General features: G+C 43.4%; 1 protein-coding gene across 2 annotated transcripts in view; it reads left to right on the top strand.

Moving 5' to 3' along the window:
- The window catches only part of LOC146619853 (transcription factor COE3), a 65,893-nt gene extending 46,522 nt beyond the window's left edge, over positions 1-19,371 (top strand). The window contains exons 9-16 of one of the 2 annotated variants that reach the window (XM_085369166.1): positions 255-385; positions 530-656; positions 11,159-11,247; positions 16,295-16,360; positions 16,588-16,759; positions 17,128-17,313; positions 17,736-17,825; positions 19,212-19,371. In XM_085369166.1, coding sequence (XP_085225292.1) covers positions 255-385; positions 530-656; positions 11,159-11,247; positions 16,295-16,360; positions 16,588-16,759; positions 17,128-17,313; positions 17,736-17,825; positions 19,212-19,243 — 893 coding nt within the window. In that variant the 3' untranslated portion in view covers positions 19,244-19,371. Of the gene's footprint in view, positions 1-251; positions 386-529; positions 657-11,158; positions 11,248-16,294; positions 16,361-16,587; positions 16,760-17,127; positions 17,314-17,735; positions 17,826-19,211 lie in introns of both variants that reach the window. The other variant, XM_085369164.1, reaches the window with a different exon arrangement.
- The last annotated feature ends 4,818 nt before the right edge of the window (positions 19,372-24,189 follow it).

Genomic DNA, 24,189 nt, shown 5'->3' with positions numbered 1-24,189 from the left:
AGTGGACCATTTGAAGGGTCTGCTTAACTACATCTCTCCAGCGCACTGATAAATGATTTTGATTCTCGTGCCTTAAAGGACAAATCCATCATTTTTTTTCCAGGGGCAATTTCCATGATATGTCTTTTGTGAGAGAGATATGGAGGGCTCAACGTAGAGGTGGCGCAGTAATGTGTCTGAGTGGAAGGAGACGTGAGGCCTAGTGCTGAAGCTTAGGTGCTGAATTTGCTCTTCTCTTTGTCTTGGATAAGCAGCCACCCCATGCATCAAGGCTATCAGTCCCAGTGAGGGATGGACCACTGGAGGTGCCACTGTCATCCTCATAGGGGACAACTTCTTCGATGGCCTACAAGTTGTGTTCGGCACCATGCTTGTATGGAGTGAGGTACGATGTAGAATTTCACATTTTATACTCAATTGAAACCCATCCACAATATTAGAATAATAATTATTAAGACAAACTTTCTAGCAAGTAATGACCGCTTATACCCCTTTTTTCTTTTGCTTTTTTTAAATCTCTGTGATCCAGCTCATAACTCCCCACGCCATCCGCGTCCAGACTCCACCTCGGCACATTCCCGGTGTTGTGGAAGTAACGCTGTCCTACAAGTCCAAGCAGTTCTGCAAAGGCGCCCCTGGAAGATTCGTCTATACCGGTGAGTCAAAACTTCCTCCACCCTGCTCTCCCTTTTTCTACAGGCTTATTCATGTACCCCCGCTTTTCCCCCTTCCTTCTGGATGGAGCCCCCAGCCTTAAGTCCAGGCACTAATAATGAACTAACCGTCCGACTTGCTGAATGTTGAATGTGTGAGATTTGCACTGCTCGTGAAAAGCTGTTGTGGAGGGGGGCGACTACAAGTGCAACTCGATCCCTCTCTGACCTGCCACCATACAAGGTCGTTGCCAAGCTCTGTTAGAATCAAGCTGTCAGGAAAGTTATTTCTGCCAGTTCTCTTTATCTGTTATTTAGTGAGACAGATAATGCTTTCTGCTAATGAGCCAATTTTTTATAAGCCAAAATGTGATTTCTTTTTTTTTCTTACAATAAATCAGATTAGAAAAGCCATATCTACTGTAGGTTAAGTGCACACATATATCTGGTTATTCTCATGTATGCTGAACATGAATTCATAGGAGAGAATTAACGGCAAAGAGGGAGAGATATGTACGTGAGAGAGAAGGGGAGTGTGTGTGTCACACTCTAAGTAAAGGATCTGATTATCTTGGCTAACAGAAGGAAGTGGTGGTCTTATCTGTCATCATTGGTGAGGAGACAGAGGTTCTGGGGGTCAGAGCCTGTCTGACCTGGAAGCCTCTGACTGTTCCAACTCTGATGGGCAGAATGAAATGGGGGTGCGTCAAGGCACTCACACTTCCCCCTGCACTCCCAAGCCTCCAAGCACAACCCTGGCCTTGCTACGCTCAAGGCCAGGGTTGTGCAGCCCCCCCCCAACTCCCTCACCCAAAATCCCCATCCAGACCCCTCCATCCTGGGGCAGCTGTTTCTCATCAAGTCCCCCCTCCCACTTCTAAAATCTCCAGCACCACCACCTCCACCACCACCCCCAACCACCCGTCCCCTTCTCCTCCAACCATGCAGTCTGGCCCAGCTCTCCTGCATTTAACCTCCCTAGCAGGAGCAGAGCAGAGGCCAACAAGGCACTGGGATAATGAAACAGGAGTGTAGTGTGGCTGCGTAAGTGTATGTGTGTATTTGTATGAGAGTGAGTGAGGGGGAAATGTGTGTGTATGTGTGTACATGTGTTACTGTGCAGCCCTGAGAAGGTGTATAAGTTAAGACATTAATGGCTTCTATAGCACCCTAGTGAAAGTGCCAGGTCCCTTAAGAACAGACCCCATTAGTCACAGAGGCTAAGCGGATTGGGATGATTACCATCAGGTTTTACTGGGGAAACGTGTCCCCTTCTCCCTATCTTTGTTGTTTTTTTTTCCCACCATTCTTCTTCTCTGTCTTCCCTGGGTTCCTACTCACTTCCAGTTAGTATAAAGATACAATTACCCCTCGAGGCAACGGTGGTACAATTGATTAGTGTGGTGAATTAAAAGAGAAAGTCACCAATAGACAGGTCTGGCTCCTCTGCTCTGCTATTCCCTATGTGGCTTACCCTGATTGTACAGGGGTTGACGCTTGAGAGAACGAAACCGTTATAAGAGCAGAATGCATAACGCTAGAAAAAGATATCACTGCTTCCACACGTACAGTAGGTAAAAGGATGTTAGCTACATCCCTCGGACATTAAAATGACAATTGGCTGATGCATTGAGTGTAAGAGAGCAGATATTGTATTTAAGAATGAAACTCATTTCCAGCTATAGCTTTTCTTTCTGTTTCTGACTCTTGAGCAAATGGCACTTCATTTGCAAATAGATTTGGAGTTATAATAGCACATTACATGGGCTGAAAAGGGCATGTAGTGACACAGTGCTGTCTAAAAGGCACAGAAAGGCACGGTGTCATATTGGAGAGCACCGTGTGCATATCAAAGGTCTAGTTATCAAAGCATATGGCTTCAAGCATGACTTGAGAGCACGGCTTGAGAGGAGTGCCTTTTTAGACTTTTTTTTTATGTTGACTCTTCTTGCACCACCACCCTAATTGTGGAAATTTAACTCGCTCAATTTAAGAAATTATCACAAATTACCAAGAGTCAACACAGAGGAGACTGCAGTCAATTCGAACAGCAGAGGGACATGTCCTCACTCGGGTTAGCACCCTGGAACGGCTCCAAAACTCACAATCCATTCTCAGAAAGAGAGCACGGTGTAGTATATGTCAAATAATCCTGTTGGCATCGACTCTTGAATGTTTAAAACACTAATGAGACAAACAGACATACTATATAAAACTTGAGAAGCCTGCAGTTTACCGACTGCTTTAAATAGCTTATATCCGTTCTTTAAGTGGCACATTTTTAAAGGAATGACTTGTTGCCTATTTTGATGTTTTACAGTCTATACCTTTTACCTTCTAAAAAGCTTGTCGTCCCTTGGAGCTTGCTGATTTGTCCTCTGTCTAATCCATATATTGGTTATCTATTGGTCAGGACAGGACTGGTAGAACCAGCTGTCAGCAAGGTTGTAGAAAATCAAAAGGAGAAAGTCCTGGCTGTATCTGAGTCAATACTGTATTATACTTTTCACTTTATTAAACCCTAAAACCTGTACGTGCGGGCCAGATTAAATATTTCTAAACCAAAAGGTCTCAATTTTCTGGCCTCATTTGCAGCATTTTCACCTTTTTATTGCATACTTACATAAGTGTATGAAAGAGTAAATCATAAATAAAAACTTGAGTGTACAATTCATCCAATTTAAGCTCCTAATTGCATCAGAGCTTTTGGTTTTCTATCTTGGCCAAGTTTCCACGAGTGCTCCCCTCCAGGGGCAACGATGCGGGCTCTTGGTAATATGGTTCTGCAAGCAGTCCTAACACACTCAGCCACTATTTATCCTAATCAGTGACATCCACATAACCAGGATTGCTTAAAATGAACCCCTTCCGCGCCCCAGAAAACGCACATTTACCGGGACCCCATTTGTCATGGGTAAATTGAGGGTCAGTAAACTTCGCCTGTATCCTCCAGTGGGGATCCAGGACATGCATCATAACGTTAGGAGAGAATGATTGGCGAAGGCGAGCTGTCACACATTTGTCAGGGGGAAGGGAACATTATTTGCTAATTTCCCAAGCTGGGCACTGACAGGGTGCTTCGTCTTCAGACCTTTGGTGACCAGCATGGCTTCGCAGCTATTAGTACAAGTCAAGTGTTTTTTCTTTTTCTTTTTTCTCCCTTCACTGTAAAGTGGCAGTAATAAGAGCCATTCGTTCGACCTCACAAGACTGCAGCACACACTGGGTGAAGGATTTTTGGATGAAGCGGATGCCCCCATACAGTGTTCTGTTCTTGCCAGGCCTTAGTTGTGGCCAGACAGCCTTGAGGGCTGATGGATCACAAACTTTCCTCGTCAAGGTGATGCTATCGACTCCACTGCACCAAAATCTGACAAAATGGGTATGAGGCAGTCATTCATCAACATAAGGACAAAGGGGTCATGTGTGCTTCACTCAATACTGGTGGAGCTCAAGAAATGTCAACCTTGTAAGGGATGGAAAAGGGAGATGTTGATAGTGCAGAAGTAAGGGTTCTTTGTAAATACACTTCCACTAAAGCTTCCTGCTTTATGAAAGTCAAACTATTTAATGCCAGTCTCCAACATGTATGCACCCACACTGAGCTGACAACCTCTATGCACAAATCAGAGATATAAATAGTGAAGTCCACTTCTCAAATCCAAAATTAAACCCACTTAATGTTCTGCTCTTAGAAAGAGGAACACAGTGTTACAGCGGTGGACCCTACTCTCCCTAAAAAAAAGGGAAAAATTAAACAAACAAATGCAGACGTCTTTATCAAAGCACATCAGATAGGGTCCTGTGCTGACCAGCTCGTGAATTGTCCCTATCCTTGCGTCTCCTCTCCGCCCTGCCGTCACTTTGAAGTTCCAGACTTAGAAGCTGATCAGATGAGGCGCTTCCTTTTCATTTCCTGTCCTGATGGGTTGGGTTTGGTACTCGGTTGGTTGCTGGTCAGCGACGGGGTGTGGCCTACAGCAAAGATATGCTATAATCAAAGGCATTCAAGGAGGTATGTAAACAGATCTGCTTTTGAGGAGCTCTTTGAAACACACACGCCAAATGACTTCATATTTCCGCACCCTTTAAAGCCACTCCGCACAACATTTGTGATATTTCTAAAAAAGGCTGATTTAAAGGAGGAAAAAGAAAATCCCCCTGCAGTATGAACTGCTACAATGAGAAAAGATGACATAGGCATTTATAAATGTCACTGCCACAGTCACGTGGGTTGTAACCAGTTGGCACAACAGTTTTAGCATGTGTCAAAGCATGTTATCCACTAGCCATATCCCCATACCTACCTGTCTCATTACAACTCTGGTATTTAGCACCAGCTCCACGGGAGTGGAGCAGACACTCATTGCCAAGTTAGATGGGCCTGGTTTGAAGGCCTTGTGAGCTTGTGTGGAGCACGACAAGGTTCCACGGAGGAAGGTCCTTGTGTCCAATTAGAGGGCTGACGTGACACGTGCTCGCACTCCCCCACTGTCAGGCAGCTTGTCAGGTAGGCTTTGAGAAGCACACTGTGGCATTATTCCACAGCGTGTTATCAGCAAGTGACCTGTGAAATCCAGCTCCAGGAAATTGATTGAAATAAGCACTTGCAGTTGAGCATGTATTTTCCCCCATTACATCTCTCTGTGAAATGCATTGTGGTTATCTTTCATGAGAATAATGAAAGCATAGGTGCGTGCTTTTTTTCCTCCCAGTAAGGATGGTATTCATTGATTTAATTTTAATTGGACCCACTTTTTGTCCTACAGTATCGTTAGAGGTCTGTTTTGTAATAGCTCTTAAAATGGATTGTCCTCACGAAGTCACAGCATCAGTCCTCTGCCACGGGAAAGATAGACACAGGAGGCAGGGAGGGGGGCTCTTGATAGACGAGGATCTTTCCCTCCTCCTCTTTTTTTCTCTACCTCCTCTTCTTGCCCCATTTTCAGTATGATCTGCACCCAATGGGCTTTAAAAGAACTCCAGCCTCCCGCCCCCTCCTCTGCCGCATTTTGATTGAAATTCATCGGCAAGTTTATTGAGAAATGAATGAGGGAGGCAGCACGGTATTGACTTTGAGAGGAAAACACAACTCATCTTGAATGAGGGGGAAAATGCGGCCGTAATTTAGCCGTCATCGATCTGTGCCCCGTCCATGTATTGATCTTCATTTTACAATATTAATTTGCGCTTGCAATCAGCTGTGAAGGGAACCCATTTGATTTCTGTTGGCCGGTAATGTGTGAAAGTCCGCTGACGTCCTCAGAGAAGTGGCACAAGTACTTTAGATGTCATCTAAGAGGATTGAACAGGTGTCTTCGGCCCTTTCTAATAATACCACCGATATGAAGGGAGTCTGGAATTATGGATGGGCAATCTGTAACATTGCTCCCTTTTAAGCGTGTTAATTACATTTTATCTGTTGCAGGAGCAATATCTGCTGGAGACTGTAACTGTCTGGGTTTTTTTCATCTGTATTGGCTCAAAGTTCATGAAATTTCAATGAACATTGATCTGTCTCCATTGATTTATCTTAACTGCAGATCTTTGAAATTTTAATTTCCTGTTCATCTTGAGACTGCTGGAGATGGAATCACTGAGTGATAACTGGCTGCAGTGGATGGAGATGATATGGTCAGTGTTAACACAGATGAGGTTTGCTTTGCGTGGGTTTGCTGTGAAAATTTCAATTTGCCTTGGTTTGGTGTTGGTTGATTTTTTTTTTAAGATGGTCTGCATGCGTATTTTCTGCTCTCAACACTGGAACACATTTATACTGAGGAGCAGCAGCATGACTTCTGAATATCACGCCTTCCTTGTACGCACAGGAGTCCGTTTTAATTCCTTAACGCAACGCTGTGAAGATATACGCTCGTCCTACGTCCGCAGCTGTTGAATATTGACGAGAAGAGGTCGTTATGTGTGTTGATGCTGTTGTGAACTGCATCCATCTAACAGACTGCAGGTGCCTAGAAGGCTTCAGTTAGACTGTTTGACAAGTCACAAATGCAATAACACTTGAATGAACTTCTGCCTGTGCTGTTTATCTGTCTCCCCCTTTCCAACTCCCACTCCACCTCTAATTTGTGTTAAGGGGAAAGAAAAAAATAACTGCTCAATGGTGTAGGAGGAGTGGAGATAAGCTCGAAGCAGTTAAGTATAATTAGCGAAAGTAATAGCTGGCAAATGGCAACAAGGCTAGGTTTTTATCTCCTGGAAAGATAGAGTTATCGTAATAAGCTGTAATGGCTGGCAGGAATGCTAGTACACTGTGCGAGCTTCCATTCAGGCTCATAGACTTAACAAGGAACAATTTCCTTTAAATTTACTGCTTTGCTCAAACATTTCCCTATATTTTTACCTCGATACTGTAAGCCAATACAAGTGTTCAATCCGCTTTCATATGGACTGTGGGCACACTGTGCTGTATCGCCATGTAAGCACTTCTGGCTGCCAGAGACGGCCATGTTACAGTGTTCTTGTAGAGCGGTTACTCATGTCCTATTTCTAGAGAACATGGAGAAGGAGCAGCGGACCACACTCAGATGCCATGTACACGCCATCCACTCTACATTTTAAGTAAAGTGGCTCGACTGAGGCGGCTAAAGGAGCTCTCAGAGAAAATGTGTTAGTGGCATGAAAGGGTGGCAGATTAAGGCATCAGATCAAAATAAGATTGGGAATTGCACATTCCAGGCAGAGGAATCTCACTGAAGGCCTGCCATGCATGCCCATGCGCATGCGTGATATTCAAAATTGGAAATGATATGGTCACAGCTGCACACCGAGTCATGCATTCCATTTCTTCATATTCTGAAACATGATCATTCACTCTCTGGAGAGAGAAAATTACTGAAATATTCATAAAAATGTTCTTCCAAACCTTCGTGAAGGGGAAGCACACTCTTTATCACGTCTGTTCTTTCGTCACTTACCATGCTAATTTTGCTCACATATGGCAATAAATCCTTTTGTTATCAGCTGTTTAACTTGAAACGTATTCGCCGTCGCTTTGTTGTCTCATTATATTTGTAAAATTTGTATCACGACAGAAATTAAACCCCGGGCCATCGCTGTGTATATAAGACAGGCAGGGAAAGAGAAAAAAAGAGATATAATTGAACAAAACACGTAACCTGTCTAAATCTGAGCCGAAAATGAGAGAAAATGAAAATTCTATTAGTCTCTAATGTTCCCTCTGCCACCTCCCAACATCCCCCCCGCATGTGCTCTTCATCTCTCCTGCAAAGTATTCAAATGCAAGCCCTGCCTTACCTCCCCGTGTCTCTTTTTCTCTAATTATCCATGAGGTCAGTAAGCAAAATGGGGAAGAAGCCAGGAGATCAATACAAATTATCCCTGAGCAAACCAGTGCTGACAGTTTGAATTGCAGCATATGTTTACCCAAAATCAGGCAATTTATCTTAATATCAGGCGAGTAATGCAGCAGGGGTGAGAGGTCACACAATCTCTCCACCTCATAATTACCCGCCTCTAAAACAGGAAAGTGGTATTGATTGGCCGCGGGCCGGGAAGCGGGCGTGACTGGAACGTGCCAGCGACCCCCCCCCCCCCCCCCCCCCCCCCACCCGTATCATACCTCCTCCAGTCCCCCCCTCCCCTCGGCTACACTCCCCACCCAATTCAGGATTTATGGGATGTGTGTGGAGGGTTTCATGTTTCCTTGCAGCGATTGAGAAGCCTTACAAGGAGGGGTAAGGAGGAGGTTAGGGGGAGGGGGGCATGCTTTGTCCACACCCTCATCCCACCTCTCTCTCCATATTGTACTGGAAGGAGCAAACAAATTCTGGCATGCATCGAGTCATGCCGGGGCATCACAGAGCTGCTCTTTAGAAGAGAGTAAAGTTTACGACAGAGTGTGAAGTTGGAACATAATGATGTGTCAAGGATTAAAAAAGACATGAGGTGAAGAGGTGGGGCTGCTGTCAATGTGTGTGGTGTGAGGAAAAGTAAGGCGAGTAGTCCCAATGATTCTTGTAAAAGCTCAGCACATGAAAGAAAATCTTTGCCTGAAAGAAAAAATGTGAGGCGCAATGCAACGACTGCACTCATAACACATTTATTGTCTAGATTGAATATAAGTGCTCAGTATATATCATCAGCAGCTCTTACAGGATTATTGACATTGTCTGTGTCTGTCTGCACTAGTGTACATGCTATGACTACAAAACTGTCAACTCATCAACTGACAGCACCGTTTAGCGCTAATGCAAGTCTCCATCAGCTGTCAAAAGCATTTGCATGAAATCAATAGCAGATGGCGGTCCGTGTCACCAATTTCATTATGCCGGGGTTGTTACAAAGATCATCTCCATGATAGATGAGATGGTGACATGTCGACATGTAGAGATCATGCCTGACGCTTGGACGACAACTGCAGGCGATTCTGCCAGGTGTTAAACCATGACGGAGAAAACTTTACATCTAATATCGGTTTAGTTCGAGGCTTTTCGATTTCTCCATATTTAGAAGTGTAATAAACTGTGAAAGCTGTTGACAAAATCCAGCATAAACCACATTTCAAGGATTAAGGAGACCCTACCCTCCAAAACATGCATTTACAGGAGGGCATCATTATCATTGGAGAGGCACATCAAACAGAACACCTCTCCCAACCTAGGTCTTGTCCTGTACTGTACGTCTCTCCGGCTGTGTTCCCAGCATGCCTGGCGGGTTGTGTAGGCCCCAACTGAGGCAGAGGACAGGAGAGCGTGATGTATCACCCTGAGAGAGCCCACTGACAGCCTCTGATGATGGATGGCCTGATTATGGAGTGCTTTTTACACATACACAATTTACATCACACTGAGCAGCAGGGTCTGGCAGGGCTGCCGTGCACATACACTCTCTCTCTGCCGGCCATATGCACTCACATCTACACACTCGTGTGTGTACACATGCACACATGTACAGGACTGCCAGAGTGCATAGATAAGAAGGGGAAGGGGGGTGGAAATAACAAAAGAAAGGGGGCAAATTCCTTGCTATAGCCTTGTCATGTACGATCAATACGGCAGATCAATCCTTTATTAAGGAGAAGATGGCTTTCCCCCACATTCCATGGCAGACCTTTGTCGTTTCGGGACGCATGATGACATGTCAAATCAGATTTCCAGCAGTGTATGTTGTTGTGGCATGGGTTTATTCAGGTGTGTCCAGCCTATGAGGCTGAATATCACTGTATTTGTAAGCCAGATCCTTGCTATCGATTATCACCCTGCATTGTCCATGCTTGAACACATAACTGCTCCACTTGAGCACGGTTGAGCTAGCAATTACCGTATTTGAGTTTTAGCACAAGTGGTGTGTTCGATTATAAGTATGTGTGTGAGTAACATAAGTATGCGTGAGTAGGTGCAGTATGCCTTATGGGTGTGTTTCGGGGTTGTGCATGTGTATCTGATGTACAAAAGAAAGAATGAGAAACATAAATGTTCCTTTTCCTGCCCTGACTCCCTGGCTTGTGCTCCAGTGGCCCTGCCTGCCTCTATGTGCGTGTGTGTGTTTGTGTGGGGGGGGGGGGGGGGGGGGGGGGGGGGGGGTTGCTTGCTTTCACATTCTCTGGTGTTCAGCAGGTTCAGCGAGCTGTGCGGTGTTAATGCTGAAATTACATGCTGAGTAATGAGTGATGGGCCAAATTACAGGCTGAACAATGAATAGAGGCAGGCAGCTCTTATTAGTCTCCATAGAAAGCCATTGATTTATGAAGCGCCTTGCTCGGTGGAGTTACTCTCCTGAAAATGATATCTACATTGAGAAGTGATGTTCTCTATTAAGTCGTTCCTTCCCCCTTTACACTGCTCTCCTCCTTTCTTCCACTCCTCCCCTCCTTCTCTCCTCTGCCCTGCCTCCCTCGCCTTGTCCTGCCTATGAGTGTACACATGATTGTTTAGAATCAGGCGGAGCTGTAAGGAAACCTTCAATTACCCATTAGGACTGTCAGACATAAAACGCCCTGCTCTCACCAAAGTCTGGGTTATGATTCATTTACTTTGTGCCTCTGATTCATCGCCCAATATGCTTCATGCCCCAGATTACTATTTGAGGGGTGGGAGAGATTAATGGCTCCATGGGATCTGCTGCCGTATTTCACACGGCCAGTGTTGCAGTACAGTTGGTGCAGAAGGGTGAAATGACGGCAACTTACACTAGATCAATGTGTGGACAGCCTTTCACAGATTATTAAGGCTCTGTTAGATTAAAAGACCGCCGTTATGTAGTTTGCTTTAGTCAATATTCTCAAGCAGATAAAAAGGGGGAGGGCCCCTCTGAAGAATCCTCAGACTGATGTAGGTCATCATGGCTTTTAATGGAATAGCACTTAGTGGCACAAGTGTCAGAGGAACTTGTGTCGTATAAAACACTGTCTGGCCCTTGAGGTTTGGATTTGGAAATGACTATTTTACTGTAAACTCTAACTCATTTCTCAATTAGTTTAGCCCCCACAACGCTCTAATTTTCACCTTCTCTCGTCTTTTTTTCAGCCCTGAATGAGCCAACCATCGACTATGGGTTCCAGAGGCTGCAGAAAGTCATCCCCAGACACCCCGGCGACCCTGAGAGGTTACCAAAGGTCAGTACAGTGTCTCTGCTGCACTGAAAACCAAAAGAACCATAATGACACAGAGTGGTCTGGGTTATAATTCTTCGACAAATAAACAAAACAACATTACAACCAAGCAGAGCAGTATGACCCAAAACTCTAACAGATTTTCTTCACATATGTGGCTTACCCACTAACCAGCGTGGTAATGCTATTGGTTTTGTGTGTGGAGAGAGGCGTAAACTCTCTGTGTGGTAAAATAGCTCAATCAGGCGTTTTCCTCTCCAGTAGTCTGTGGAGATGGTAATCTGGTCAGAAACGACGTCTGCACCCTCATTACCCCACTCATGTTTTCCTTTCATTTTCTGCAGCTCGATTTGGTTTAATCTTTTGTTTACAGAACCCTGTGCCGTAAACCCCCTAGTCTTACTGCGGCTAATAGACAAAGACTGCATGTTATTATGCTTTGGCTTTCTTATTGTTTTCTTTTGAACCTTGGTGAAGGAGTTGAAAGCCACATCAGTTTTATACACACCGGTGTGGCACATAAAGACGCTGGCATATTGAAAGACCTGAGCACGAAAACTTGGGTGCAAACAGTGAGAAAAAAACCCTCCCCTGCAGAACTGCTTTGATTCTTTTATTCTTTTTCTCCCCTTTGATTCTTGCGCTCTTTCCATTTCCGATTGATAAAATCTATCTGTGTGTTTTCACTAATTGCTACCCTGCCAGTAACCATTTTGATGACTGACGTTCCAGATGTGTCAAGTGTAATAATATGACTGATTAGTACTTTCAAAACCCCTCGGCACGCAGTAAAGTGGAGGCCACCTCAGAGTTTTAATAATACTGTAAAACCTTTAAAGACCTTATCTATTAAATCCCAGCATGCTACACCGCAATATCATTAATGTCCAACGGACAATTTAATAAAGAACAGACTGTGTGGTAGCTATAGACATTTGACCAAGGCAATGTGGAGAAATGGAACATCACAGCTAGTCCCTGGTTCAGTATATGAAGTGTTTCAATTAGACCCAGTCCCTGTGGAGACAGGAAACAACACCTAGACATGAAATGTTACTCTAATTTCAACTGTAAACGTAGACCAAAAGGTAAAGTACACTTACCCTTTCATATCCACATGACTCGTTCTATCTCCGCAGGCATCACAGGTCAGTCTAGCTGCACTGTTTTTATTTTATAAAGTCACCCAGTGTCTTTGTGAAATCCACATCTTGTGAACAAAGAGAGCAACAGTGTTTAACACAGCTTTATTACAGAGAAACCCTCCTCCCTTTTTCCCTTTCTTTTCTTTCGCTTCTTTTTTTCCTTGAATACAAAGTGTTGTTGGCTCTGAGACAGATTTTGACACTGAACCCAAGATTAGTTTCCTGGGTGTGCGCATACTTAATATAGCATGGTCTCCCAGCCTTTGCATGAAACAATCACAGAGTGAGATGAAACCCTGCACTTCCAATAAACAACATAAATATTTGATTTGCTCTCTAATGGACCCAAATATGGGGTTCAGGGGGCATGTAAATGATCCCACCAAGTGATTCGTCATTGTTAAGCTTGCCATCTGAGGGTCAGCTCTCGGGGTCAAAAGCACATTCCCAATAAAACAGCCCGCGGCGGGCCGAGGCTGGCATGTACATTTGGAATGAGAACAGAAACGGCATATAGAGAACAGCCATTACAGGGTGCAGGTGAGGTAGGGAGACTCTATAAAAAGAAGATAAAGCTGGAGGACGCGCGGTGTGCATTAGCAGAAAGGCAAATCGACACCAAGCCCACTCACCACCTCTACTCCCCCCTCCCATGACTTCACCCTCCAGTTGATAATATTACTCCACTATTGATTTCCACCAGCCTTCTCCCTGGGACCAGTAAGACACGTGGTAATTGTAAGGAGACAGAAAGCCAATATGGGAGTGCTCATGGATAGCAAGGGATGCACGCTAATATTGTTGCTACACAGAGAAAAAAGGGGGGAAGCTGCCTCTGATTGAAGTTTACCTCGTAATTCTAAGACAACATCGTAGATGACAGTCTGACCCTGTGGGAGGAGTGGAGATATAAAAATTCAATGCAAAGTCCAGGGTGAATATGAAAGTAATAAGTGTGAGCAGTCAAGTGATGAGAAAGGAGATTGGTTTGCGGGCATTGCGTTAAGTGAAGAGAGACTTTGGAATTCACCCTCCCTTTTAAGATCTTGTTATAAAACAATTTTCTATTCATAATATAAAAAAGACAATTTATAATACCATTTTGTGCCCTCTGGCAGTAATGGACAAATAGACTGGATATCACATTATATCACACTCAATTTCTCTCTTCTGTAACAAATTAGATTCATTATGAAATTAAAAGTGGAAACTCAATATTGTTTTATTATTAAGCTGATTGCTTTGGATTCTTTTCTTTCCTCCCAAAATGAGCATAAGCCCATTCTTTTCCAATTCTTTGTGTAATCCACAAGGAGAAAATATTACAAATGTGTTCATGTCAAGCAATTACCCATGTATTTAAATGAATCTCTCTTCCTGTGCTCTTTGAAGTACCTTCATCTAATGGCCCTATGCTTCTAAATGCATTCATTACCTCAGGCTAGAGCTAACAGAGTAATTGCCTTACAGTTTTATAATGGCATTAGCACTCCAAGCTACATAACCTAGGCCCTTTTTTATTAACTGTGATAATATAAATACAACATCCATGTTAATCTACTGCTTGAAGAATCACATTTGGGCCATTTTAGACCACATCTCCTTATTGTTAGATATTTTTTATAACACATCATTTGATATGGCTTCCCCCCCCCCACCCCCCCCACCCCCACCCCCACCCCCTGGTCGCCTTTTTTCTCAGCAATAACATAAAACGGCTCCTAAATCTTAGGTGATCTGTTATCTGAGCAGTCCCATTTAGACAGTTGCGGAACACGAGACCTTTATGCAAAGCATGGCAAACAATAGAAGGAATCTGTCACGCATTTGTCACAGAACAACAGAAATCATTTGAAGCCTTTAATTGTTTCAATTTAACATGGTGTGTTCTGATATGTCTCCATGACAAGAAAGCCAATTACACTTATGCTGGAGCAGTATTGAGATTTACATGGAAATGCCCTCAGAACACTATTCCGTGTTAATCGTATTCACAGCGTGAGCTGATACGCATGGAAGCGTCTCGTCAGAAGAAAACAAACTTCTTCCTTGATTGGGTGCAGCACTTCTCATCATCCTCGGATATGACTAGGTTGCCACTTAAGCATAGCCCTGCGAGTCAACTTGGTTAGTTAAGACACCACGCGGTAAACGACAGATTAAGGATGAGAGGCAATATCGTTTTCCTCCCTCCTTTTTCCAAGCTCTCCTTATGTCACTGCTGCAAAGTACCATATGGACAAGGAGGGAGAGGACGTTTTACAGAGAATGAAACATGGCTTGCAAACGCGACAGTCTTAATTGCTTTAATTGTTGTTTAAAATTGAGAGCCATGTAGGAGATCTTGAAATATGATAGAATAGATTATTGGTAATTATTAACTGCAGACAAAAAGAAAGAAAACCACTTTATCTCACTCAGCAAGAGAGAGAGAAATCTGTTCTGCCTGATGAGAACACATCAAGACAGCTGGTCCTCTCATTTAGTCTACCTGCCTCACGACAACCATAATTCTTTATTTGTATGCAAACTAGATGCATGCAACGTTGAGCATACACACCAATTTCAGAGGTAAATGCCCATTCTAAGAGCCACCCATCCGGTAACTTGGGGTGGATTAAGCGATATGTTTCTATAAGAGAGCATGGCATACGCTGGAAGTGGCTTCTACAGTGATTCATCTTGATAAATCAAGGACTGTGGTAGATATGCTCCTCTGGATGAAAGGGCCCATACACACGCTCCATACACACTACATACGCTGTGCCTTGGAAATGCAGGCCAAGTCTTGGAGGCCGCTGTTTGAAGGCGCGAAGGCTGTGTTTACATTCATTTATGGCAGCTGCCGTCTTAATCCCACACTGCTATTGCCAAGTGATGGAACACTTCAGACAAATTACCGGGGCCCGCAAAAGAAAACACAGCGAATGTGGGAAGAAAACAAGCGCCATCTGAGATGTTTCTGGTGACAGATTTGCATTGCTTTTAACCAGGGTTCTAACAGCACAGGCGACAAATCTCTGCTCTACAGCAGGTGACAACAAGCGAGCGTTTTAAAACACACGCGAGAGCCGTGTCTGCAACTTGCCTTTGTCAGATTATATGCACTCTAAAAGGAGGAGAGGATTTTTCATTGAGCATATTGCCTTCTGTATTATAGAAAACAAAGAGAGCAGCCTGGTTGCTTGAGAGGGATTTAATTGTAAGTGCTGAATTCAAAGAGCAGATAAAGATACACAAACGGGCCAAACCCCACCTTGCTGAAAGCCCGAAAGAGAGTGGGGGGGAACGGGATCCGGGGCCAACTCATTTTCAGTGTTAAGAGCCAAAGCAACACAGCTAATCCGCATTGTCAAGCGGGGGCAAGCATGCAGACATGGATAAGACCACATCCTGAGCATCCGTGTCCCCAAGGCACAAGCACCCAGCTCTTGCTGGATGGGAAGTCATTTGTGAAGTCCTTTGCAACAGCCAGTCAAAGAGGTTAATTGAAAAATTCCTTAATGTCATTACAACAGAACTAGATTAACCCAGAGCTAATTCACTTTATTGTTCTGAAGAGAGGGGACTCAGCGGTGAACTCTGGAGCAAACGTGAAGCCCAGAATCAGGGGTGAGGTGTTGTTTTTAAAGGACTATGCCAGTTTAATTAAGATAGGGAACATTATTCACTGCTCTGCATGGTTGGAAGGAGTAAAATGGTAGTGCCATATAAATGCAGCTCTAGTGCCTCTTAAATCAAGGTGGCTTTTATTTAGTGTTTGAATATGTAAACATTTCTAAAGCTCCCCGCGACCCTGCTGCGCAATGTTGCTTTTGATATTTTCTGTTACTGTACGTACCACTGGGCTCTCCAATGTAATCTCTTTAGGTTTTAACATTTACTCCCACTGCTTTCCTCATCAGGAGGTGTTACTGAAGAGGGCGGCTGATCTCGTTGAAGCCCTGTATGGAATGCCTCACAACAATCAGGTCCGTGTCCACACAGCTAATTTAAGCATGCTTGTACCTCTGCTAAGTAAGAAACAATTTAGTATCACCAAAGGGTATTTTTACCACTATATCTGGAACAATGTAGGCTACGTGCATTGTGAGTTAACCATATAGCCATGAACCATGCATCAAAGAAAAAGCACAGCTATAAAGAAAAAGCAAAAAACAACAACATAAATAACAAAACCTTCCCCTGTGCTTCTCAGGAGATCATTCTGAAGAGGGCAGCTGACATCGCAGAGGCCCTGTACAGCGTTCCCCGCAACCACAACCAGATCCCCTCTCTCGCTAACACAGCCTCCCACGGCATGATGGGAGTCAACTCCTTCAGCAGCCAACTAGCAGTCAATGTGTCTGAGTCACAAGGAAATGACCAAGGTATGAGATTTTGGATACGGCTCTGCAATTCAGGTGGGTTTCCAAAGTGGGGTGCGGGGACCTGGAGGTGGGCCCTTGAGGGTATTCCAAGGGGTTTGCAGGAAAATGAGAAATAGTTACATTTCCCTCCTTTTTCTTATTAAAGTAAGAAAATTGAACAGGAATTATGTCTGAACGCTGGGTTTTTTTAAAAAAAGGGTCCAATTAACGTGTCAAGTTCTCTTCTTATTAAACTAGCATCCGCAGCATGCGTTAATATAAAAATTTTACTGCAACAGCAAAACTCCATTGGTTTTTTTTACTGTAATTAGCAAACACTCCACATACATTAAAAAAATATCCCTCTCCTTTTTTCTTGTGTTGTTCAGTGGGTTACAGCCGGAACACCAGCAGCGTGTCCCCCAGGGGCTACATCTCCAGCAGCACCCCACAGCAGTCGAGCTACAACACCGTCAGCAACAGCATGAATGGCTACGGCAATGCCGGTATGAACCTGGGAGTGCCAAGCTCCCCTGGGTTCCTCAACGGATCCTCTGCCAACTCCCCATATGGAAGTGAGTAGCTTGCCACTATCGCACGCTGTAGTAGCACTAAGCTGCTGCTGATTTAATTCCAGCTCCCACATTCGTTTTCACTTCTATGAATCATTTCTGACGGGGGTTTATAAAATTACCGATGGTGATAATATATTACCGGTTATTCACGGGGGCTTGTTTAGTTTTAGCACTTTGGAGAACACGCGCGCAGCTTAGAATCAAAGAAATATTCATTTTGTCTTTCACCGTTTGCCACCTGTGTTTGTTCAACTGGGCAAGATGTTGATGGTAGGGGCCTGTGAGTACTGATCGTGTATCCCCCCTGGCAGTAATACTATCCCAGCCTTACCTTAACTGCCCTCTCCCTCTTGAGCACTACTCACAGCACGTTCTCACTCTTACCCTCCCTCCTTTCCTTTCCTTCCCTATTGTCTCCACAGTTAAACAAAAGAGCGCCTTCGCCCCTGTGGTCCGACCCCAGGCCTCCCCACCCCCCTCCTGCACCAGCGCCAACGGCAACGGACTGCAAGGTGAGCCCCCCTCACCCCCTCATCCCTTCCCTACGGACTACTGGTCAGATACCGCTGCTCAGGCCTCTGTCCGGTTTGGTGAGGGATTAATCATTACAAATATATGCATTTTGACAGGCCAATTTACACCTTTCAGTTTACATTCAGACGCACACACTCACACAGAGCATGCCTTTGCACACACGCACAAGCGTAGGAGCGCAAGCTTCATCCCGCGTCTTCGCCAACATTCACACAAACATACATCCTTGTTGCCCTTTCATACAAATGATCCCCTCTGATGTCGCAGGAAAAGACCTTCCCAGAATTGTTTTAGTAATTATGTTTATTAGGTTTTGTGCATGTGTCATGACCAACATGATTGCTTTGAAAACAAGCTTAGCCGTAGTGTGTGCCCCAAGATTAATAACATTGGGCTTAATGAAGTGGGAAATTAAAGTTCATCTTGCTACACGTTCATACTTATTAATACATGTTGTGCAGAAATTAATGAGCAATGCCTTGCCATCATCTGCGCTGGCAAACTTAAAAGCATTTCAACCATGACTCTACAAATATACTCAGAGCAATATAATAATATATCATCCCAGCACTTCACTAGTCGCCTAATTGTTAAAACGTGTGAAAATACTGAATATATAAACTCTCAGGGTGAGGTACAGTTGCTAATGATATCCTAAGCAGATGTCTCGGTAAAATAACGGAAGCTACCTTTGATCTTGCCTAATCTCTCTTGGATAATGACGCAGAGGCATAACTTGGGGAATGGGGAAACGTAGGACTAATGTGCCGCTCGGTGTTGGAGAGTCAAGGATAAAGAAGAGATGACGGGAGGAAAGGAAGTGATAGGACTGAATTTGCGGAGAGGAGAGTCTGGGTGTCTGGTACTGTAGCATTGTGGCATTGTGGGAAGTGACCGTGTTGTTGCTCTGCCGTCACCACGGCTGTGTCTCCTGGGAGTCTGGGCCAGTGTTTGCTATTACCCCAATGCCAGGAGAAATATCACACATAGCAGGACTGGCGTGCTGGGGGCTGAAATGTCAGAGCAGGAGGGAGGTTTTCAAACTCTCCCCATTAGGAGGACACGCAGCAGCAGGCTGGCGGACACGGCAAACACTCACAGGCTCATACGCAAACAGGCACATTAAGGCTTACATTCAGGCACTTGCGCACTGTCAGATGGCCACACACGCACACGCACACACACACATACATGTACACACACACACACACACACACACACACACACACACACACACACACACACACACACACGCCATGCATGCACTAAATTACAACACTTTAATAGTTTTTCATACTTATATCCATACCTGCTTTAGCCTAATAAACTAATCTCCGTTACCTTTCTCTCTTTTTTGTCCCCAGCCATGTCCGGCCTAGTTGTCCCTCCAATGTAAATGCACTTTCGTCATCTCAAGCACCAGTCTACCCACTACCACTTCACAGGGCACCCCCTCAGCACACTGCAAAAGGCTGGTGCAATGTATAGTCCACCGCTTGTTCTGTTTTTGAAGACGAAGAAAAAAAAAAAGAAAGAAAAGAAAGACTTTTTTTTTTTAAATTTTCATTGACTTTCACAGCCTGCAGAAAAAAAAGGATTTCATGATGAACAATATTTTTTTTCTGTGGGATTTTTTTTTGTTTATTCCCCCACCCTCCTCCCATTTTATCACCCTTGAAGAGGACACAGGATGATGAAGTGTTTATTTTGTATACCTGTCGGGTTGCGCTTCGGTCTCGGATTTGTCCAATCAACCACACGCTCAATACTGGAAGGGACTCTGTGGACTCACCATCTGGTTGTAAAGTAAAAACACTGATGTACAGTACATTTGCCAATGAACTTGTTTGCCTCAGAAATTGTTTTCTGTTTCAACTCTCTTTTAATAGATTCACAACAGTTGTGTGTCTTTATAATGTGACTTTTTTGTATTTTTATGTGTGAGAAAAATACACAGGGGCCAAGACAGTTTGAATTTCAACTGGAAAATATATGAGATATATAATGTAGAAAATCGATCATAAAAGTACAACAAATACGAGTAAAAAGGGGCAGGGCTGGGTGGGTAACGTTGTATCATGTTTCATTCCTGCATTTTAACTTAAATTTTGTAATTTATTGTAGCTAGAAATCATCTTCAAAAGTAAAAAAAAATCCTCTTTGATTCAACAAGCACACTGATGTGTACAAAACACTGCTCTGTTGATGAATATGATGTACTTCCATGTCTAGAGCTTCCTTTTAAGCAAGTGTGTTTTGCCATGTTTTTCAACTTTTTTGCTAGCACTGTATATTAATGCATTCCTAGGCTACTGTGAAGTCTGTTTCTTGTTGATGAGGAGCAGTCTCCCCCCCCTAGCTCCAACTCCCTTATGTGTTTTATATGTGGTAAAAAAAAAAATTGTAGACTATTGTGATATTGCCAAACGTGTGCTAAATATTTATACATCTGTCTTTTTCATGTTCTTTTAGATCAACAAAAATGAAAAAAAAAAACGAAAAAAAAAACCCAAAACTAAATTACAATCCATTGACAATGTAGGACTATAGTAGTTCATTGTCATATTTCTGTTCCAATACACACTTGCGCTCACTGAGGGAAATTTTGTAACATATCAACTATAAATAATGTATTTATCTCTGAAATTTTGTATATTGCTTTTCATTATGTATGTATTAATCGTCATGCCCTTAATATAGTGATGCAGCACAGATAATTCAGCCAAGAACTGTTGCCTTCATTTGTTTTTCTTTTTGTATTTGATGAAATGCAATGTGCATATATTTCATGTGTATCCTCAAAATTTGTGTTACTCCGTCAAGACTCTCTGTCCATTTTTTAAAGGGGAAGTCAAACTTCATTGTTTATTTTTGTATTGATTTTAAATTATCTATACAGACCATTTTGGAGAAAACTTTGTTGGTTGTATTGTCAAATAAATTGTTTGTGACCCATATGATAGTTGTTAAGATCCAATAGAGACTAATGTGCATGAGGGACAACCTTGGAGATAAAAAAAAAAACACTCCATCTGTGGTTGTATTTTTTTCTGTTTTGTAGAATGTATAGAAGTCATTTTTACTCACCACTTATGACTCTGCCGCATAGCTTACTTGTGTTTACAGGGAAGACAAATTTAAAACTGTTCAACATTTGGAATGGAAACAGAAATGAATAAGCGATGTTTTATTAAAATTTTCAGTAAAAACACAATAGCTACTCAACTGTGGACTTCTTCAGTTTGAAGTACAGTTTGGCTGGCAGACAAACTGACAATCAGGAACAAGAAAAAGACAGTAGAAACTTCTGAGGACAAACCTGTGATTCGTCTGTAAGATGTAGTGTTTAGACATTGCTATAGAGATAATTGTTTGACACCTGTGGAAAAAGTGTAACATCCATAAAAGATGAAAACTGCTCTTTACTCATATTCTTTCAGCAAAGCACTCTGACATTGTGACATATTCCTACTGGTCTTTGTATCAGCATATCCTGCATCTGTGGTGCTTCAAAGGTTCATTGTAGCCATTCATAAACAGTGCAAGCTTTTTATTCAAAACACCCCAAATGGGGCTCATTCAAATCCCTCATTTCATTGCATTAAGCCACCTAGTTAATAAAGAATCAATACATTGAAAGAGCAAGGTTATCCTTTGTCTATAAGGGCTGGTATCGTTTTGAACCTCTTATAGTTAGAGCGTTGAAAGGGGGCCGTGGTGAAATCTATACTCATCAAGTGGGTCAAACAGAAGGATAGAAGTGTTTGAGGGAAGAATAGTGGTTCTCCTTAAAAACAACTGAGCATCTTATCTGCCATCCTGAGTGGTCGCGGGGAGCAGGTCGCAAAATGTCAATTTCTCATCAAGGCAACATTGTCCGAGGCCACCTCTGCCATAAATGCACAATTAAGCGCCAATCAGCATATCGCAGCTTATTATGTCAAACAGCATGCGCAGATCTGGCAGCACCGGAGATAGCCCAGGAGCTGCTGATAGCGCAAAGGACAGATACGCTAAAAAGAGCTATTTAATTTTCAGCCGCCTTGTTCTTTAAATCATTCCCTCGATAATCCAGCGCGTCTGATAACAACAGCCACACAGATACACAGGTTTGGATCCATCTCCTGCGCACCGCCGTGTCTTATTATTTTAAAAAAATGTTAGGACAAACAGCACATTTCTTTAGAAACCAAACCAAGCAAAAACAGCCAAAGAAAGAAAAATACTGAGGGTAAAAGTGCAATCAAAGAAAAAAAAAAGAAGACAAGTTTAGTTTTGAGCGCTCTGAAGCCTGGCAGGCGAGCTCGAGGTACAGTATATTGTCTCAGCAGGTTTCCCTGTACCCAACAATCAGCCACTGGCTCTGCCACAACATTCAATCATCGTGAGAGCCTCTTTTATTGGAGAACTCTAATGGCTACCCTCCACCATGATCTTAATGTGTGCATTAAATATTTATAAATCCTGGGTCAATAATGCCCCACATCCAAAGCCTGACAGACCCCCACCATACCATGTGGCTGCCTCGCTCTCAAACACAAGCAAAGGTGAAGGGGTCACGCAATCAAAAGAGAGCGAGGTTCACCGCATCCATATGTTGCCACTCTTATCAAGACTTTCCTCGGTACTGGTTATCTGTCAAAGGAAAGAAATATTGAAAGCAATATCGATCTTAACTGGCCTCGTGTTGCCGAGGGCCACTCTTCAAACATCTGCTTGTGCATTGTTATATTTCAAAAAAAACCCTCCTTTCGATAATATAAGCCTGAGCAGTAATATTGAACATCTCTTTGTGACGCGGGCCGCTCAAGCGTGACTAATAACTGCGTTATTAACAAGCATCACTTGAGATTTTTACAAGTTGATACGCAGTATACGTACTAAACATTTCTTCACTGGCGTGGGGTTAATTGCGCCGCCTGGCAACTACACGAGTGACTCCGTTTGTTTTGTTTTTTTCCCCTCTCTCTCTCTCCTTCCTTTTCTTTTTAACGTGACTATATCCAGGCTGCGCTCCTGTGCTGTTCAGGTGAAAGATTGTGCTCTGGTGATAGCGCACACAAAAGAGCGACCGGACAATAAGCCAGTCAATGGAGAGCTCCAGTTGAAAGAGCCACAATGGCCGTGCATGCTGGGAATTGGGCTGGATGATATAAAGGAATGAAACCTTCACTGAGGCCGTGGAGGACAAGCTTTCAGAAAAGAGGTTTTGTTTGCTCTTTATCAATCTGCCGTTTCCCATGAGAAAAAACAATTCAAACTGACCTTAAAAAGGGAATATTACCTTACGTATCCGCTCTCTATGTAACTCTTATTGAGGCTTATACGTTCACTCTTAATGCATTATCCCACATTGATGTGGTAATGCGAACATGGGCACAGTACCCGGACGGGTCGTAAAACAAAAAGCTGGACGCTAGATTTTTTTGCTTTGTTTTATCTTCTCTGCTTGATGGGCAGTGCTGAGAAGTACTTTTTTAAGGATTTGCTCTTGGACAGACAGGATTTGTGAAGCCGCTGAGTGATGTGTTTTGTGGAGGGGAAAAAAAAGTCTCTGCAACTCCCGTGAAGTTCACACATGAGTGGGAAGCTGCCTCTTCCACTCATAAAAGCCGCACTACTGCAGATCACAACTCGGAGATGACAATAACTCAAAATAGGGAGTGTGACCTTTTATGAACGATTTGAAATTTGAATCAAAACTGGGAATCTGACCCACATTAGCGCCGTCTCCCGTCTGTAAATCTGTACATCAGATAAGACACTGCTCCCCTGCTACTGTACACTGGGAGTCAGCTTTGGAAGGAAAACTCTAGATCCTCACAAAGATTTCCACTTCACTCACTGCAGTCAAGAAGGATGAGCAAAGTATCCCAGTGCTTCAAAATCCATTAAACTTGTATTTGGGTGTCATTTGATACTTCATCAATGTTTCAGTACATTTCAAACCCACAAATGCAGGATTTACCCGCGGTAGAAATAGAGCATTCACCGTACTTTCCTTCCATGAACTTCACCTAGCCCAAAAATTACACTATAAAGATTGCCTGGTCAGGGAGTGCTAGGCTGCAGTGATAAAATAATATCACTTGAACAGTATTTTTCTGCCACAGTCTCCACCACATAGAGCTCCTTTCATAGCACTCCTCTGTAGTGCTTTGTCCAGTAGTTCTGGATATGATATCATCTATTAATAATGTATTGGCAATGGATTACATAAAAAGGGAGCAGAAATAACATCCAATATTCATGCCCCCTGAGCTTGACTGTGTCCAATCCGTTTGGCCCATAAAACCTTAGCCCCATTTCCATATCCGCTGTGGGTCACAACAGGTCTGCCGC

The sequence above is a fragment of the Diplotaxodon limnothrissa genome, linkage group LG13 (assembly GCF_057381915.1).
Source record: "Diplotaxodon limnothrissa isolate DT_005_m linkage group LG13, D_limnothrissa_male_GT1.1, whole genome shotgun sequence".
NCBI lineage: Eukaryota > Metazoa > Chordata > Actinopteri > Cichliformes > Cichlidae > Diplotaxodon > Diplotaxodon limnothrissa.
This window is presented reverse-complemented; position numbering and strand designations above follow the sequence as displayed.